This window comes from Manis pentadactyla, chromosome 4, assembly GCF_030020395.1.
Source record: "Manis pentadactyla isolate mManPen7 chromosome 4, mManPen7.hap1, whole genome shotgun sequence".
Taxonomy (NCBI): Eukaryota; Metazoa; Chordata; class Mammalia; order Pholidota; family Manidae; genus Manis; species Manis pentadactyla.
The window spans coordinates 188,246,601-188,264,507 of NC_080022.1; the positions used below are offsets into that span (position 1 = coordinate 188,246,601).

General features: G+C 48.9%; 1 protein-coding gene across 6 annotated transcripts in view; it reads right to left on the reverse strand.

Moving 5' to 3' along the window:
* TBC1D16 (TBC1 domain family member 16) overlaps positions 1 to 17,907 on the reverse strand; it is a 76,653-nt gene that overhangs the window by 13,900 nt on the left and 44,846 nt on the right. For all 6 annotated transcript variants that reach the window (XM_057501773.1, XM_057501772.1, XM_036910496.2 and 3 more), the window contains exon 4: positions 986 to 1,147. In XM_057501773.1, coding sequence (XP_057357756.1) covers positions 986 to 1,147 — 162 coding nt within the window. The remainder of the gene's footprint in view (positions 1 to 985; positions 1,148 to 17,907) is intronic.

Sequence of the window (17,907 nt, forward strand, 5' to 3'; positions counted from 1 at the left end):
GGGAGGGGGTCTGTCCACCCTTGCTCTGGGAGACCTGCCTTCTGTCCGCACCCCGCCTGCCAAGCCATGCAGTCCTTTGCTTGGGGAGACCTGGGGCAGATGCCAGTAGGTGGAATCAGATTCCGAATCCGGGTGAAGCCCGCTCACAAACCCTCCAGTTCCCCAGACTTGGGGGGGACTGTCCGAGACTTTCCCTGACATTACTAGCTTCCCAAGCCCCAGCACCCGGGAGAGGAGGACTGACTGCTGTCCAGAGACAGCCAGGCCCAGAGAAACCTCAGCCCTGGGTTCTCATGTTCCCCAGCTAGCCCGGTGTCAGCGGCGGGCTGTCGGCCCCTGGCCACTCGGGAACTAACGGACCCTCCTCGGTGGGCTTCCTCTGTAGCATGACGGCATGCTGGGAGAATCCTCAGGGAAACCCGCTGCCTGTCACAGGGCCACCAGCCCAACCCAGGCTGCCCTTCCATAAAAGGCTGGATGTGGCTCTGGGTCTGGGGCCCCCTCCAGTGACACTCCCGCCTCCTCTAACACTGCTCTGAGGTTGTGCGGCCTGCTGGCCGGGCAGGGCCGCCTTTCAGGAGGAGAGCTCTGCTGTGGCTCTTAGGCAGGACCCTGACAGGGATGGTCCACCCTCACCGAAGAAAGGGTGCTTCCCCACAGAAAGCCCAGCCCCAGTGAACAGCGGGCGGGCGGGTGAGCGGCACTGCTCTGTGCGGCCCACCTGGCACCTCCGCCCACGTGAGAGCCCCCGGCCACAGCCGGCTCCCACCACCCTGAGGGCAGACAGAAGTTTGACAGCCACCATCCCCCAGTGCCTGTGAGCAGCTGCGTGGAAAACCATGCGGCTCAGGTTATGATGGCGGGAAGCAAACATTTAGGAACGTGGGTGTCGGCCGAACCTGCCAGGGCCCCGGACCCCAACACCCCACTGTGGGGACATGGCGCCAGGCCAACCTCCAGGAAGCCCCCAGTGGTCGGCCCTCACCTGAAGAAAAGGCGAAGAGAGCGCATGTGGCCCAGGTCCACGCGGAACACGCCGCAGATCTGCTCCAGGGCACAGGCCCGCTGCGGCTCATCCCAGCGCGGGGCCTGCAGGAGGCCGTGGTTGTCCGGAAAGCACAGGTGGGCGTCGGCGCTGGAGGGGGAGCTGGTGGAGCAGGTGAGGTGAGCCAGCCGAGGAGGAGGGCAGAGAGGGCGTGGGGAGCCATCCCACCCTTATGCCATGCCAGGCTTAAACACACACGCTACAGACACGCCCAAACACGCACGCATGCCAAGGCTCTCCAGGCACCCGAGAATGAGCGAATCAATCTATCCATCCTGCTACAGGTCAGGCCTAGCTACATTTTCATGTGGACGGGAAAGCATTTTCCTGACCAAATGACATTCTACTTCTAAGGAGGCGGTCAGTCACCCTAACGATAGCCGAGGTCACACTGAGGCACCCTCGCTGTGGGACCCTGGCGGGTCACCAAGCCTCCCTGAGCCGTTGTTTCCACACCTGTAGAGTGAGGCGAGCACAGGGTTTTGTGTGGAGGACGGGCTGCGGAGAGAGATCCGCGCAGAGCACCCTGACCTCCGGGTTTACCAGGAGAATCTGTTTTGTGACCATCTTGGACAGCATGGGGCTTTTGTTGGGTTCAAACTTGTTCACTGTTTACCTGAAAGGATATTGGCTTCATTTATGGTTCAGTAAGGAAACATCTGGGTTATTAACGCTAATAGTTGCTAATAGGTCCATTCAGTGTGGACCTGGCCAAGGTGAACCACTTCTCCTGTGTTTATTATGTAGGATCCTGTGAAATAAGTCATGTCATTGTCCCCATTGTACAGAAGAGGAACTGAGGCCTTGAGAGGTTAAGTAACTTGCCCAGGGGCACACAGCTAGCAGGTGATAGAGCTAGGATTTGGACCCAAACTTTGTGGCCAAGTCCTCACCAGCGTATTTTACTGCCTCTGAGTGCAAAGTTCAGCAATACAACCCCATTTATTCTGCTTTAAAATTTTTTTTCATGAATTTGTTTAGAACCTCAGTTGCAAAATATTTTATTACCTGGATTCAGCCGTAACAATCTCCTGATTTAATAGTAACATCTAGCAAATGCCTGTTAGAATAATCAAAGGCGAGCATCAGTTCCAGGCCCCAACCCCGCCCTGTGCACATGCACAGGCTTCACCTCGTCCTGCTCTCCCGCTCAGCTCCAAATAGAAGAGCATCGGAGGTGACCCATCCCAGGGACTCTCGCCCAAATGGGCGCCAGGCTCTAAACGAGGCACTCTGCTAGCCCCGGCACAACCCCTCATGACTCTTCCTCAAAGTGAAAGACTGGCCTTTTCAGAACCTTTGCCGCCTCTGAAACGACTCTGGGCCTGGGGTTTGGGACGCGCACCTGACCTCTCTCCCTGTTCATGGAGGTGCGCTGAGCCCAGCTCTCCATGAGCAAACAGCCAGGTGGGAAGGTGCAGACCCGCTGAAGCACTGTGGCCACCCAGCGAACTCAGACCCAAAAAGGCTGAGGGAGTCGCCATCTTCCAAGGGGACTCCAGCGGGGCCTCCCTGCACCATCAGTGCTGGCAAAACGAGGTGGCCACGGGTCTGCAGAAGGCACCACCTCGCCACTTTACGCAGCACTTCAGGATCCGCTTACTGAACAAGGGGCTGCGGCAGGAGAACTTGTGCTCAGCGTGCTTCCCTGGCCGGAGGGCCCTTCCGGGGCTATCTCCAAGCCCAGCTGGAGCACGACCCCTAAAGGGCAGCGTGATTTCCAGGCCCTCCCCCCACACCTCTCCCAGCACACAGCGCACCCTCCAAAGCCCGCACACCTTCCCAACATGCCGCGCCTCCTGCTTGCACATGCAGCGGGCCAAGCTTCCCAGAGACCAGGTCCAGGATGGAGACTCACTCTGGCAGAGTGGTGGGCAGAAGACCCCTGCTTCCCCCTGTGACCAGGAGGATGGGTCCCCTGCAGGGGAAGGAGCCATCTCAAACCAGCAAGGAGCCCCAGTGAGAGGGCGCCTCCCCACCTTCCCGAGGCAGCATGCCTCCAGGCAGAAGTCTGCTTAAACCCTTTCATGACTCCTTAGGGGAAACCATTTGCATTAATTAATTGATTGATTAATTAATTCAAGACACTATGCTCGGACCTACAGCTGGGGTTCCATGGGTTCAAAATGGAGCAAAGTTGATAGAAGTCTTGGCTGTCCATCATGCAGGGCCTAGCAGATGGCCCTTTGGTCATCCAGGTCACCTCGGGTGACGTCTGTGCCCCCCTCAAGGCTGGCTGCCATGGGATGGCGTTAATAGCTCGGTCGCTTCTACATCCCCAGCTCCCAGCCCAGACCTGGTGCAGAACATGAAGCCATTTAATGCCCATGCCTGGGATGACGATGGAAAATGTCTGGGAATTTTGAGGTCATAGAGGAAAAAATTGTAAGGAAATAAAATATCAGAAAAATTGAAGTGTGTACAGTTAAAAAAAAACCTTTTTTATACATGTTGAGAAATTTAGTTTTAAGAATATTCAAATACACTACATATAATTTGGTTTGCTCATAAAATTATTATGTGCGCTGCATTAAAATTAAAAGGATGGCTTATGTGGGCAATAACTCCCAACATCTGTATGTCAAGACTGTTTCATCAGTAGAGGTGGAAGATGTGACACCCTAAGAAATGTAGCATTTCTTAGTTTTTGTTCTTCTCTGAACTTTCCAAAATGTAGAAACAGAAACGAAAAACAGAAAAGCCGGCATTCTCACAGCAAAACATAGCAAGTGAGTCCTCTGTCCGCCCAGTAACCTAGGCCACGGCAGGCACAGAGTCGGAGATTAAGAACGGCCTCGAGTTCTCTGGCACTGACCCCATCAAGAGGGATCTGTGCCCCCACCCCCACCCCGAATCTGGGCAGTTACACTGGCCGGTAAGGTGTGGTGTCAGTGACATTCATTCTGTGAGTTCCAGAGCCTGGCCTCGGGAAGCCTGGCAGCTCCTGAACCTGCTCCCTGGGTGCACCCCTGCCTCCACGCGAGCAAGCGTAGGGACGGATGCCGCAGACCACGAGGAGGGCGGCCCAGCTGCTGGTCAGCACCAGAGCCCCCAGGCTGCGTGGACAGAGACCGTTTCAGCACCCCCACTCTGGTCAGCCCCCAGGTGCCCTGCGGAACATCCTGACTTAGCCCAGCCTGACAGGAGCGACAGTGCTCAAATGAAAGGTTGTTATTTTAAGTTACTAACCGGGGCCTTTGTTACACGGCAATAGATGACTGATACAAATGGGAAGTGCCCGCTTGCAGAAAAGCTTGAGTGGGGGCGAGGAAACCTCCAAGATTACTGAGTTGTAGTTCTTAAGGTCAAAGAGACATTGGGGCCAGATTTTAACATTTAAAAAATATCCAAACTTCTAAATTTGCTTCATCTTGACTCTTTTGAGTAAGATGACCAATAAGTCAGTGGAACCCCAGCTGTCGTCTGAGTATAGTGTCTTGAATTAATCAATCAATCAATTAATTAATGCAAATGGTTTCCCCTAAGGAGTCATGAAAGGGTTTAAGCAGACTTCTGCCTGGAGGCGCGCTGCCTCGGGAAGGTTGGGAGGGGCCCTCTCTCTGGGGCTCCTTCCCCTGCAGGGGACCTGTCTTCCTGGCCACAGCAGGGAGCAGGGGTCTTCTGGTCTTCTGCCAGAGTGAGTCTCCATCCTGCACCTGGTCTCCAGAAAGCCTGGCCCGCCGCATGTGGCGGGCGAGCAGCAGGCGCAGTGTGTTGGGAAGGTGCGCGGGCTTTGGAGGGTGCTGTGCGCTGGGAGCGGTGTGGGAAGGGCTGGGGAAGGGCCTGGAAATCACACCACCTTTTGGGGCCTTTGTCATTTCCAGAACTTGGAAGCAGTCAAGATGACTTTCAATACGTGATGGGTAAATAATCTGTGGTCCATCCAAACAGTGGAATATTATCCAGCACTCAAAAGGAATGAGCCATCAAGCCATGAGAAGACATGGAGGAACCTTAAATCATATTGCTAAGTAAAATATGCCAGTCCGAGAAGGCTACTGATGGTAGGATTCCGACTCGATGACTTTCTGGAAAAGGCAGAGCTATGGAGACCGTGAAAAGATCAGTAGTTTTCAGCAGGTGAGGGGAGGGAAGGGTGAATAGGAGGCACTGAGGACTTGGGGGCACTGAACTACTCTATGAAACTATAGTAACAGGTCCACATCACCACACGCTTGCCCAGACCCGCAGAACACGCAACACCAAGGACGAAGTGAACCCTGATGTAGACGGTGGACTCTGTGAGATGACGGCCTGTCCCAGGCTTATCGGCTGAGACAAGTGCCCCATCCAGTGGGCTGCTGACAGTGGGGGAGGCTGGGCAGGGGCAGGTGTGTATGGACACCTTCTTCTCGATTTTGCTGTGAACCTACAGCTGCTTTAAAAAATAACATCTATTAAAACAAAACACAACAAAAGGAGAAGCCAAAGAACAAACCGGAACAAATAGACTGACAAGGCGTGATACCTTTAATACGTAAGAAATCGTGCAAATTGAAAAGAAAAAAACGATGCCCAAGAGGATATGAAGAGACAGTTCTCCAAAGAAAAAATTCAGACGGCCAACAGACACATGGAAAGATGCTCCACATCGCTAGTCATCAGAGAAATGCAAGTTAAAACCACAATGAGATATCACCTCACACCGGTAAGGATGGCCAGCATCGAAAAGACTAAGAACAACAAATGCTGGCAAAGATGCAGTGACAGGGGAACCCTCCTACACTGCTGGTGGGAATGTAAGCTAGTTCAACCATTGCGGAAAGCAGTATGGAGGTTCCTCAAAAAACTAAAAATAGAAATACCATTTGACCTGGGAATCCCACTCCTTGGAATTTACCCAAAGAATACAAGTTCTCAGATTCAAAAAGACATATTGCAGCACTTTTTACAATAGCCAAGACATGGAAGCAGCCTAAGTGTCCATCAGTAGATGAATGGATAAAGAAGATGTGGTACATATACACAATGGAATACTATTCAGTCATAAGAAGAAACAAATCCTACTATTGGCAACAACATGGATGGAGCTGGAGGACATTATACTCAGTGAAATAAGCCAGGCGGAGAAAGACAAATGCCAAGTGATTTCCCTCATTTGTGGAGCATAACAACAAAGCAAAACTGAAGGAACAAAATGCAGGAGACTCAGAGACTCCAAGAAGGGACTAGTGGTTACCAAAGGGGAGGGGGTGGGAGGGCGGGTGGGGAGGGAGGGACAAGGGGACTGAGGGGCATTATGTTCAGTGCACATGGTGTGGGGGGTCACGGGGAGAACAGTGTAGCACAGAGAAGGGACATAGTGGATCTGTGGCATCTTGCTGCACTGATGGACAGTGACTGGATTGGGGTGTGGGTGGGGACTTGATAATATGGGTAAATGTAGTAGCCACATTGTTTTTTCATGTGAAACCTTCATAAGAGCGTATATCAATAATACCTTAATAAAAAAATTTTTTAAGAATTAGAAAAACAAAAACGATGCCCAACAGAAAAGTGACAGAACAAGAAAACAGTCCACTGGGAATAAATACAAATAACCAATAAAAAGCTCATGTCCAGAGTAATAAATGAAGATGAAAACAAGATACCATTTGAGGAGAGGTCTAGATCCAAAATTGTCCATAATCAAAAAATTATACAATGTAGTGTAGGCATGGGTTTGGGGAAACAGTTTTGCAAAGGTGGGTCAAATGTCTCTAAACAGCTATAAACAGGCCACAAAGGCTTAAAAACATTTCTACACTTTGACCCTGTATTTTTCATTTCTACATATTGATCCTAAGAAAATAGCCAGAGGTGCCCACGAAAAACCCCTACAGGAATAAATGCAGAAAAGGCATTTGACAAAAATCCAACACTCATTCATGAAAAAAATGGTCAGCAAACCAGGGCTAGAAGGGAACCTCCTCAAACTGATCAAGGGCACCTACCCACAATTCTACAGCTAACATCACACCCAGTGGTGGGAGACTGAGCGTTTCCCCTGCCACCCGGGTAAGGTGGGATGTTTGCCTCCACCACTTCCACTCCCTACTGCACCGGAGGCTGTAGCCTCTACAAGGGGAGGAAAAAACTAAACTGCATGAAGACTGAAAAAAAAGTAAAACTGTGTCTGCGTGCAGAGGATATGACTGTGTACATGAAAATCCCATGGAGTTTACAAAACAACCGTTAGAACTAGTACGTGTTGCAAGATTGCAGTATAAAAGGTTAATGCCAGGAAATTAATTGTATACTAAAAGACTAGCAGCAGATAACTGAAAAAATGTAATAAATAAAAAATTCCACTTACAGTAGCAGAGAAACCCCCCAAAAGCCTACACAAGATACTCAGCAATACGGCTGACAAATGCTGTTCAAGACCTCTCTGCTGAAAACCACAGACCCTTGCTGAGGGAAGTTAGAGGAAATGGAAATAAATGGAGATACAGACCACGTCCGTGGATTGAAACAGTCCATGTTGTTAAATGGTAACCTTATTGATCTATAGATTCAACACAATCCCGATAAAAAATTCCAGCAGGATTTTTTTTTTATTGGTAGACATTCACAAGCTGACTCTAAAATTCATATGGAAATGCCAAAGACTTAGAACAAAAAAGAGACTTATACACCTACAGGAATCAAGGCAGTTTGGTATTGGTGAAAAAGGTAGACTTTCAGATCAGTGGAACGGAACATACAGTCCAGGAATAGGCAAATATGATCAATTGATTAAGACAAAGACGCTAAGACAATTCAGCGGAGGAAGGATAGCATATCCCCACATGGCGCCAGAGCAACTCTCTGTCTTTATAAGAAAGAATTCAGATCGACCTTTTCTTTATGTCACACACAAAAATTAACTCAAAATAGATCATGGTAAAACCCACCAGCAAAAGAGGAACAGAAGAGAAGCTCCTTAAACTGATGCAGCACATCTACCTTTATCATACTTAGGTGTGACACCTAAAATTATAAAACTTCTAGAAGAATCCATAAGAGGAGACTTTTGTTACTAAGAATAGGCCAAGGTTTCTTAGAACACAAAAAGCACAAACCATAAAGGAAAAATCAATCGGCCTGAAAATTAAAAACTCTTTTCTGCAAAATATGCCATTAAAGAAAACAGAAATGCACCCCACAGCCTGGGAGAAATTATTCACAGCATATATATCCAATAAAAGACTCGTAGCCAGAACAATGTATGAGGGACTCTTCAAACTCACCAGCATTGTTAGAAAAAGATTTCATAGACAGGACACCAAAAGCATGATCCATAAAAAAAAGTAATTGATTAACTGGACATCATCAAAATGAAAAACTTCTGCATTTTGAAAGACACTAAGAAAATAAAAAGGTAAGTCATGGACTGAGAAAGGATATTTGCAAAACACATTTCTGATAAGAGATTTGCATCCAGAATATATAAAGAACTCTCAGAGACGGTAATAAAACAAACAATACAATTTAAAAATGGGCAAAAGATTTAAAAAGACACCTCACCAAATTAAAGGGCAAATAAGCATATGTAAATGTACTCGATATCCCTGGTTGTGAGAGGAATGTAAATGGGAACCACAATGCGGTAAGAATCCACAGCGTGACACTCTGCACACCCATTAGAAGGACTAAACACCAGACCAGTGGAAACGGGCAGGACAGAGCACTGCCCAGGATGCAAAGCAACTGGAACTCACACACAACTGCAGGAATGCAAAACGCAAGAGCCTTTTGTTAAATAGTTTGGCAGTGTCTTAAAAAGCCAGACATGCACTTACCATATGACTCAGCAAGCCCATCCAGGGAAAGGAAAACAGCTCACACAGAAATGTGTGTGTGAATACTTACAGCAGTCTTATTCATAACTGCAAAAACATCAATCAACAGATGCATCTCTCACCTGGTGAATGGATAAACAAACCGTGGTGTGCTGTGCTGTGCAACAGAATACTGCTCGGCAATAAAAAGGAACAAACCACGGGCGCACCACCACCCATGGGCAAATCTCAAATGTTTTATGTTAAGCCAGACTCAAAAGCTACACAGAAAGATGCAGCATCATTAGTAATCAGAGGGATGCAAAATCAAACCACAACAAGATACTCCCACACTTGTCAGAATGGCCAGGTTAAAAAGAATAACCACACCAAGTGTTGATGGGGACATAGAGGCACTGGAACACTCACATGGCTGCGGGGAGTGTAAAATGATACAACCACCTTGGAAAACAGTTTGGCAGTTTCTTAAAAAGTTAAACACACACCTATTATATAACCCAGTCCTTCCACTCCCAGGTTATTTATGAAGAGAAGTAAAAGCATGTCTACATGTTAGGCCTCTGCGTAAATGCTCACAGCAGCTTTATCTGTAATAACTGAGCGCTGAAAACAACCCAGGGTTTATCGGTAGGTGAATGGATACACAAGCTGTGGCGTATACATACGATGGAATACGACTCCATGGAACACGGAATGGAGTAAAGGTGAATGAACGGTGGACACGGACAGCAATGTGGAGACACAGAAAATCATCACGCCGAGTGAAAGAACCCAGAGAGAAAAGGAACACATACTGCACGGTCCTGTTTATATAAAATGCTAAGAAATGCAAACTCATTTGCAGTGACAGCAAGCAGATCCGTCATTTTGGGGGCAGGGCCTGGGGGGAGGGATGGATTATCGAGGGACACAAGGAAACTTCTGGGGGGGATGGATATGTTCATTATCTTGATTGTGGTGATGGTTTCACCAGTTAAGTATGTCAAAACTCTGCAAAGTATACACTTTAAATATGTGCAGTTTAGTGTACATTAGTTATACTTCAATGAAGTAAAAAATACCAGTACAACTCATTATTATTACTAAATTTCTAACCATAGGGTAATATTTTAATATATTGTGGCACATTCATATGATACAATATCATTAAGCTATTAAACATTTTATAGATGTACGTGAGACCAAAGAAAATGCTCACACTGTTATGTTAAATGAAGATAGTAGGATAAAAAGCTGTATGACATATATCAATATGGTCTTACAGAGAATGCATACTTATAGATACTTTATGTCCACATAAATATAGAAGTAGAAGACTACACTAAAATTATAATTATGATCATCTCTAGATGGCATGATCACAGCTTATTTTCATCTTCTTTGTTTTATAAATTTTCTGAAGAGAGTAATGTAACATTTTGATAATTAGAAACTATAAGCTAATCTTCTGTACTCTTTTTTTTTTTAAAAAGGAAGTCTGTATTGGTTTTTTATATGGCAAAACCAATAAGGAGAATTTCAAAAAGAAAAAAAGGAAAGGACGGCCGATCGTCATGGTTACCATCTATCTGACGCTTCCTATGCACCAGGAGCTCTGCTAATTGCTTCAGGGACGTCTTACCCCGACCCTACAAGAGAGGTATCATTAACCCCATTTTGTAGCTAAGGAGACTGAGTCTCAGAACAACATCCCCAAACCTCACAGCTGGGCAAGGGCAGAGCTGGTCAAGGCCCAGCCCACCCCTGACCCTATGGTGATGGCTTCCAACGTGAGTCGGAACAACAACATACAGGAACAAAAAGGAAGATACAGAGGAAACCTAAAGGCAGTCTTAGACATCTTTTACAGATGCCCCTGAAGACTGTCTACGCCTCCCCTGCGCCCCACACTCCTGGCTCAGACCGGGTCGGTGCCGAGGTTATCCTACCAGTAAGGCCCAATCTTTAGCCTCGCAGGCACCACGCTCCACAGACTGGTGCCCACTCATCTTTGCTGGTCCTGCTTGGGTCAGTTTCTATCACTGCTGCAACAAATCACCACACTGCATGCCTTAAAATAACAGAAATGTCTCTCTCACAGTCCTGGAGACCTGAGGTCTGAAATGCAGGTCTAGGGGAAGAGCCTCCCCCCATCTTCCGGCCTCTGAGGGTTGCTGGCAACCCACCGTGCTCCTGACCTGCAGGCACATCTCCCACATCTCTGCCTCCATCATCACAGGGCCTTTTTCCCCTCTCTGGGTGGGTCTCCATCTCTGTTTTCTCTTATAAGGACACCAGTCACTGGATTAGGGCTCACCGATCCAGAATGACCTCATCTTGACTAATCACACCTGTGCAGACCCGATTTCCAAATAAGGTTGCATTCCAAGGTCCTGGTGGACATGAATTGCGGGGACATTATTCAACTCTGTATACCCTTCACAGGTCCCCTTCAGACCCTAGGCAAACCGGACAACTCCCTTCCTTTCTGCCTCATAAGGTCCTCTCCCTGGGCATCTGCTCACGCGGGCCGCTCCCTCCGGGCTGCCTGCTCCCCTCTCTCTCCAAGGCCCAGCTTAAACACCACTTCCTCTGTGTTGCTTTCCCGTGTCCTCAGGGGAACACTAAACAGACTGCCTCACATGTAGCAGATAGCCAAAATATGCTGGCTTTACTTTATTTCCTGGAAATCCTTAGAAATTTATCATTCTCTTTTGTGTGTGACTGTGAAAAGTCACTTGCTAATGCCCAAACGAGACAAAGACATCCCAAGATAGAATTCTAGGTTCTTAGGAATATCCCTCATGAATAAGGACAAAAAGTTCTCAACAAAATACTAGCAAACCAAATCCAACAACATAAAAAAGGATTATACACCATGACCAAGTGGGATTTCTGCCAGGAATGCAAGGGTGGTTCAACGTATGAAGGATCAATGTAACACACCAGGTTAATAGAACAAAGGACAAAAACCACATGATCGTCTCAATGGCAGCTGGAAAAAAAATTTTGACAAAAATCCAACACCTTTTCATGACAAAAACACTTACCAAGCTAAAAATAGCAAGGAACTTCCTTAAACTGATAAAAGGCATCTATGAAAAACCCACAGCAGACATCATACTCAATGGTGAAAGACAGAAACACCCCCCCTAAGATCAGGAACAAGACAAGGACGCCTGCTCTCCCCACCTCCATTCAGGGTTGTGCTGGAAGTTGTCCTTATGGGCAGTTTGGCCAGAAAAGAAGTAAAGAGCATCCAGGCTGGAAAGAAAGAAGTAAAATTATCTCTATTCACAGATGACATGATCTTGCATATAGCATATCCTTAGGAATTCTTACTCACACACACAAAAAAACCGTTGTAACTAACACATCAATTCAGCAAACCTGCAGGATAAAAGATCAATATACATAAATCGGTTGCACTTCTATACACTAGCCATGAACAATCCAAAAGCCAAATTAAGAAAAATAATTCCACTTACGACACACACACACAAGTACAAGACTTACACATTAAAAACTACAAAACCACTGTTGAAACAAAGAAGATATAAAATCAACCTGTGTTCACAGATCAGAAGACTGCATACTGTTAAGATGGCAATACTCCCCAAATTGATTCATAGATTCAACACAATCCTTATCAAAATCCTGGCTGCCTCTTTGGCAGATACTGACAAGATGATCCTGAAATATATATGGAAATGCAAGGGACCCAGAATAGCCAAAACAACACTGGAAGTGAAGGACACATTTGAAGGGCTCACACTTCCCAATTTTAAAACTGGCTACAGCAGTACAGAACCAGGACTGTGTGGTCCTGCCGTAAGGTCTGACATACTGACCCTTGCACTAGAGCAGGGTCCAGAAATACACCCATGCATGTAGTCAACTGTTTTTTTGACAAGGGTGCCAAAACAATTCAACAGGGGAAAGAATAGTTTTTTCAACACATGGTGCTGGGACAACCGGTACCTATGTGCCAAGGGATGAAACTGAGCCCTTTCTTCACACCATATACAAAAATGAACTCAGAATGGACCAAAGACCTCAATGTAAGAGATGAGACTATAAAACTCTTAGAAGAAAACAGGCAGAGGTCTTCATGACCCAGGAGATGAGGGTTCCTTCAATATGACATTAAAAGCACAAGCAACTGAAGAAAAAAACAGAATTGAACTTCATCAAAATTAAACATTTTTTGTGCTTCAGTGGAAACTATCAAAAAAGTGAAATGACAACGCACAAAATGGGAGAAAATATTTGCTAACCACATACCTGATAGGGGACTAGGACTCAGAATATATTTAAAAAACACTTAGTTTGCAACCACAAAAAGATGAGTGATCCACAGAACGAATGGGCCTGTCTGGAGGGACGTCTCTCCGGTGAAGACACACAAATGGCCAAGAGGCGTACGGAAGGGTGCCAAACACCCTTAGTCACCAGGGAAATGCAGACCAGAGCCACAGAGGGGCCACTGCACACCCACAAGAATGGTCAGAATTTTAAAAATGGAAAATAATAAGTGTTGCTGAGGATGTGGAAAAGTTGGAATCCTTATACATTGCTGATGGGAATAAAAAATGGGAAGACAGTTTGTCATTTCCTCAAAATTTAAACTTCGAGTTATCCTATGACCCAGCAACTCCACTTCTAGGTGCATACTCAAGATAACTGAAAGCGTATGTCCACACAAAAATGTGTAAAGTTAGAATGCTCACAGCGGCCCCAAAGGGAAAATGCTACCAGTGTCCATCAGCGGGTGAATGGGTAAGAAAGGGCGGTCTATCCGCACAGCGGAACGTCATTCGTGGCACAGCCACGAAGAGGGATGAACACTGATACCTGCTGCAACAGAGATGGATCCTGAAAACATACAAAGTGAGACAAGCCAGTCACCAAAGACCACGTAGTCCACGATTCTGTCTACATGAAACAGGGCTCCAGGGCAGGTAAAAGCAGAGACAGAAAGCAGATGAATGGTGGTCAGGGGCCAAGGGAGGGAGAAGTGGGTGCTAACTGCAATAGGAAGGGGTTTCTTTTTCAGAGTGATGAAAATTTCTGGACTTAGATAGTGGTGATGGCTCTACAACTTTGGAAATGAATAACTGCCACTGCACTGTACACTTTTAAGGGTGACTTTTATGTTATGGGAATGACATCTCAACAAAAGGAGGTCACTGCACACCCATCCTCCCCTGAGTCATCTTGTATGTCTCCTAGTAAAGGTCTTGCACGAAGCATGACCTCAAAAAATACTCGTTTGTGCAACAAAACCTTCTGAGTGCCTCCCCTATTCTGAGGCAGCTGGGCGTGGCCCCCACCTGTGTGAAGCTTCAATCTGGTGGAGGAGGTGGCGGCAGACACAGAAAGGAGTGACTGTCGGGGATGCGCTGAGACACACACCTTCAGCGGTGGAAGGCAGAGTGACTGGGGGTGGCCACTCTAGAGAGGTGGTCTTGGGGGGCCTCAGTGAGGCCTGAATGGGGGGGAAGAGCCAGCAAAGCAAAGACTCAGGAAGACTTAATATGTGAAGCTAAATGCACTGGAAAAGGCACCAATCCTTAGATTTGCCATCCTGCAAAATTGGCACCCCTGGAAATAGAACTTCATTTGCTCTTACATTATTGAGGTTGACTTTCCTTCTAGTGAGGGAATGGAAACGATCTCATGTTATAAATAATGCTACGCTGCAGTACACTAATATTTTTTATTGCTTAAAATTTGCAAGTAAGAAATGAATTCATTTTCATGATTAAAAAATGGAAACATACTGCAGTGTGCAGACTGAGCAGTGCAAGTGCCCTTCCCACTCCCCACACCCTGCCCAGGGCCCCCCAAGAAGCCATCCCCTCAGCAGTTTGCTGATTCCTCTTCCAAGCCTTGCTATGCAGTGTGCGGTGGCCTGTAGGCACCATCTGTAATAATGGCTCGGGCATAATTTAAAAACAACCGCCTTCGATCTTTTATTCAACTTGACTCACTAAAGTAGAACCCATTGCTTTTCTCTACAACACTCGACTTTATTCAAGGGAGGCTTGAGGAGACCGCCCCCCCGACCCCCCAGGAGAGGGGACCTTGTAGGAGAGCTAAGCGGGGGACACAGGTATGACAACACAGATCCTGTGGCTGGGGAAGCTACGAGTGCTGGGGGTGTCAGATGAGAGGGCATCACCCCGGGCAGGCAGTGCAGGCTCCAGAAAGGCCTCAGGCCTGAGGAGGGCTGGTCTTTGTGTGGAAGGAAGAGCCTGGGCAGGTGCAGGGACGTGTGGAAGGCATGAGAAAGTAGCCAGAAGGCTGGTCCGTGTCACTCTGAGCAGGTCCCTGGCATTGACTTTAAAAACGGGTTTCTCCAAAGAACTGAAAGCGGGGACTTGAACAGGTGTTTATACACCAACATTCAAGGCAGCATTATTCCCAACAGCCAATACGAAATAGCTGGAAGCAACCCAGGTGTCCTGCAACAGAGGAACCCATACACGGACTGCAGGCCACCCACACAGCGGAATATTATTCAGTCTTCAAAAGGAAGGAGATTCTGACACATGCTAAACATGGAAGAGATTATACCAAGTGAAATAAGCCAGTCACAAAGGGACAAATACTGCAGGATTCCATTTTTTTGAGGTCCCTAGAGGAATCAAATCTAGAGAGACAGACAATAGGATGGTGGGCACTGGGGCCTGGGGCCTGGGAAGAGGGATGGGGGTTAGTGTTTAATGGGAACAGAGCTTCAGTTTGGGAGGAGGACAAAGCTCTGAGACGGACGGTTGGCTGGCTGCACAACACGGTTAACATGCTTGATGCCACTGCCCTGCACCCTGAACAGGGGCTAAAATGCTAAATTTTGTGAATGTGTGTCTTTCTACGACAGTAATAATAATAATGAATGAACGGGTTACTGCAGTAGAATTTGTTTCCTCCACCTTAACGAGCATTTCCTGGTCCTCCCCATCTCCCGGCTGGAGTCAGCACCACTCCCAGGCCCAGCAGCTGTGGGGCCGGCTGATCAGCTGTGGGGCGCAGACCGCTGGGCGAGGCCGGTGGGAACCTGCCCAGGGGCCTGCGGAGGGTGGCAGACGTTGTGGAACACAGTCAGGAATGTCAGAAGAGAGGGCAGAGGGCTGGTCACCTGGCTTTCAAGGTGACTTGGTGGCCGTCTCCCTGCCCGACTCCTTCCTTGGCCTGGGGGGTCCCCCGCTGTGTGCAGGGGTGGGGAGGGGAGGGTGTCTTCAGGCCTCTGAGCCCTGCCTCTCGGGGCCTGCCCACAGCCGCTCCCCCTGCCCATGAGGAGGCCCTGGAAGAGGTCGGCACTGCCCGCACGAGGGGCTCTGTCCCGGGGCAGTGGACCCTGAGAAAGGGGTGCAGCTGGCCAGGCCCGCAAAGACCCAGGAGCCACCGGCCTGCACCGCGCTTCCTCGTGCGGCAGGGCCCTGGGATGTGGGAAAGCAAGTTTCTGTGGTGTCTTGTTTTTTCTTCCGATTTGGTAAAGCTGAAGTCAAGAAACCCTGCCTGAGGGTTTCAACAAGAACAAAACAAACCTGATCTTCCATAATCCACCGGGTGGAAACGCCAGCGATTGGCATCTGCCGCGCCAGCACCCACGTCACTCCAGCTGGCTGTGAGCTTTGCTCGGGACCCGGGCTTCTCATGGCGCCTACTTGAAAGGCCGCTCTGAGCCGGCCAGGGGCTCTTCAAGCCCTGGTGGAAATTCCTCGGTTGTCAGACAGAAAAATTGCTCGAAAGAATGAAACCTGGGGCACCTGGAGTGTTCTCGGAGCCCCAGCTCCTGACTTCAAAGGATCAACGACAAGGAGGGCTGCCGGCCGCAGCAGGTCTGCCTGAAGTGGGGAGGCCAAGGGCCCCTTCACCCGGGTCGGCACCAGCGGCCACCCCACCGCCGGGGCCAGGAACAGATCCCTGCAGCACACCCAGCTCTGGCACAGCCTGCGTCTGCCCACACCTGGTGCAGGAGCACCACTTCGGAAGGGACCCCAGCATGTGGTGGGCTGATTTGACGCCACTTTGGGATGGACAGGGTCTCTGCAGAGACCCGGCAAAGCCTCCACGCGTCGAGGCCACGCGACCTTCGCGGGCAGCTCTCAATCACGAGAAGCTGCACCCTCACTGCTTCTGCCTGGCCCCACACACACAAGGCAACAGTGGGCGTGGGTGCCAACATGCAGCAACAGACACGCCTGCTGGCCGGTGCCCGCCCCCGCTGCACAGTGCCGAGTGCTCCTGAGCTTGGCTTTGTTCCTGAGAGCTGACTAGTCCACACACAGGCCAGTGATCTTGACCTGCCTACCCACACCCCGCCCCCACAAGCACCAGGGCACGGGGTGGAATCAGAACCGGCACATACAGGGCGGTTTCAGCCTTATAGATTTACAAAGGAGCCCCACTGTGCATCCGTTAGCACACCCACTTTTCAGATGTGACAACAGACCCAGAGTCCCAGGTGTGGCTCAAGGCCCTACTGTGCCCCGACCACTTCACCAAGTTTTCTCTGTTGCATCAAGTTCCAAGGATAAGCCATTTCCCCTGTAGCGCTTTCAGATGCTGGACAACAGACAAGTGCTAACCAGAAATACGGGAAGGGCTCTGAACAGAAAAGATCACGGGGAGACAGGGCACAGCAGCTCATCTGCACACATGTGTGTTTGCATGCCTGAAACGTGACTGAGTCAGGCCTGTGTGGGGCGTGCGGGCCTACATTCCTCCAGCCACAGTCAAGCTGAGGAGAATCCTCCCTCTGCTGCTGGGAGGAGAGCCCGGAAGGCCTGGGGGCCGGCCCTGGCGTGGCCCCTATCCCGCCTCTGTGTTCTTGGGCCAGTTCCCTATGTCTGCTGGGCCTCAGGCTCCCCATTGCAAAATGGGGCAATGAGGGGCACGTACAGGGACTGGGCTGGGGGACCAAGAGAGTGAGTGGGTGCTGCCATCCTAACCTGCTTGCCAGGGGTGGCTTGCCGCCTTGCCAACTGCCTGTGGCTATGGGACAGTCGGTCCCAGGCAGGACGTCCTGTGCCTGCCAACCCGCCCCAGCCACCCTGTATCATCTCCTTGCAAGTCCAGGCTTCAGAGTGCTCGCAGCTCCAGCCAGACCACACA